We start from the raw sequence: 2,019 nt of genomic DNA, 5'->3' as shown, positions 1-2,019 counted from the left end.
TCACTTATCCTAATTTTCATTCATGATAGGTGAAACAAAATGGAAGAAACATTATTGAACTATCAAAGCCCGCTACCAATCCGACAAAATGCTAACATTTTTTTTTAGCTCAAATACAAGTGGTCTAGAAAATCATAAAATGAACAGAGTGTGCAACAGTATACATAGTATTTCGTACCCTGAAAATCAGTAATAAGTAGTTACAAATTTAGAGGAAATATTACTCAATGATTTTCCTCAGTCCTTCTTTTACATCCTTGTTTCGCAGGCTCTAGATCAGAGGATTTAACATCGGTATCACAATAGTGTAGAACAGAGTTACAGCCTTGTCCTGGTCAAGGTGGAGAAGTGTGGCTCACTGGTTAGAGCAGGCAGACCCTGAAGCACAGGTCAGACCCGGGACCAGGGTTCAATTCCAGACGCGGCAGGGTCTTGAGCTCAAATGTCCATCGACTCGATAATGCTCGCTTCGGTGCCTGACCTAATCATGGGTTCACACTCTGCAACACTGGGCATTAGCTTGCTTAATCTCCACAACGGCCCCCCCGCGGCGGGATGCCTGGCTTTCACCTTGGGGATGCCCTGTAGGGGCTATCTCACAGGGAAAAGCCAGGACGGGTTCCCAAGGCAAGCGCGGAGATACCCCTTCGGGGGTCGATTCAGGCGCTATATAAGAAACATAATAATAATAATAATAAGAGAATAGGCAGAAGAGGAGTGGAGGTAAATAAAAAAGATTGTTACAAAACATAAGGTCACAACAGTGAAGTGAGAGGCACATGTGGAAAAGACCCGAAGTCTTGCCGCCAAAGAGCGCATTTGCAGGACAGCTGAGATGATGGCAGCATAGGAAATGAAAACAGCCAGGAGTGAAGAAATAGCCAAGGAACCTCCAAATATTAATAATACTACCTCATTGGTGAAAGTGTTGGTGCATGAGAGCTTTAACAAAGGAGGGATATCACAGCAAAAATGACAAATTTCCCAGTGACAAAATGCCAGTCGGAACATACAACCTGTCTCTATCATAGAGTGTATAATCTCACCAGAGTATACCATAGTGATAAGCAGAACACAAAATCTCTTAGTCATGATGGCCATGTAATGCAATGGCTGGCATACAGGAACATAGCGGTCGTAAGCCATCATTGGCAGAAGCTCAATGGTACCAGCAGCAGAGAAAATGAACAATTGCATTGCACAACTGATGCGAAACATCCTCTTATTTTCAGAAATCAGGTCAACAAGCATTCTAGGGGCAATATCAGAGGAATAGCAAGGATCCACAAAGATCAGATGGCTCAGGAAAAAGTACATAGGGGTCTGAAGATGGGGGGTCAGCCACATTAATACAATGATGCCAATGTTGCCAATCACTGTGAGAGTATAGGCCCCTGTGAACACTGCAAAGAGAATCCGCTTCAACCTGGGATCCTCTGTCAATTCCAATGGAGTGAATTCACTGTGAACAGTTTTATTTACATCTTCCATGTCCTTTTAGAGCTTTCTAGAACGGGCCACAAAGACTATAGGTTTTGTTGGAAGGCTTAGTGCAGAATAAGTATGGAAGACAATAGTCCGAGTTAGTTGAACTTTCGTCAATGTTGTAAAACCATTTATTTATGACAGTAGTTAAAATTGATGGCACCAGCCTGTGTTCACTGTGACAAGATACTTACCTCTGCAACAAAATAGAGCATATGTTTAATAAACTGTTTTCTTCTGACAACATTTGGTTATAGCTATACATAAACCAAAGGGTTTTTCAGAAAACTGAGAGGACCTATCTACAAATTGAACTTTATAGTCCATTTAGTAGTTCTAACAATACTACTATTAAGATACTACAAGATGGTATTTACAAACCTACATGAGAAGGTTCTGCCCTCACCTCTCCTTTTTCTGTGTGGAGACTCTGGAGTCTCTGCGCAAGTATCAGTTTTATTAGTTAATGTGGAGGAACAGAGAGCAGTGGCTGGAAAATGGAGAATACCTACTACTAAAGGGGTTGGGTTAAGA

General features: G+C 41.9%; 1 protein-coding gene across 1 annotated transcript; it reads right to left on the bottom strand.

Moving 5' to 3' along the window:
* Positions 1-271: 271 nt before the first annotated feature.
* On the bottom strand, positions 272-1,491 carry LOC147734814 (olfactory receptor 5AR1-like). The gene is made up of 2 exons (XM_086953637.1): positions 701-1,491; positions 272-341 (listed from the first exon to the last, which is right to left on the bottom strand). Exons 1-2 carry the CDS (start codon positions 1,489-1,491, stop codon positions 272-274), a joined length of 861 nt encoding a protein of 286 aa, XP_086809763.1.
* Positions 1,492-2,019: the final 528 nt, after the last annotated feature.

This window comes from Lissotriton vulgaris, chromosome 1_2, assembly GCF_964263255.1.
Source record: "Lissotriton vulgaris chromosome 1_2, aLisVul1.2, whole genome shotgun sequence".
Classification (NCBI taxonomy): Eukaryota; Metazoa; Chordata; class Amphibia; order Caudata; family Salamandridae; genus Lissotriton; species Lissotriton vulgaris.
Note: the sequence above shows the minus strand (reverse complement) of the source record. Positions and strands in the feature narration are given on the sequence as shown.

Coding starts and splice junctions, on each gene's coding strand:
- LOC147734814 (XM_086953637.1), bottom strand. CDS start 1,491: ATGGAAGATGTAAATAAAACTGTTCACAGTGAATTCACTCCATTGGAA. Junction 342..700: donor CACTCCTCTTCTGCCTATTC/TCTTATTATTAT, acceptor CACACTTCTCCA/CCTTGACCAGGACAAGGCTG.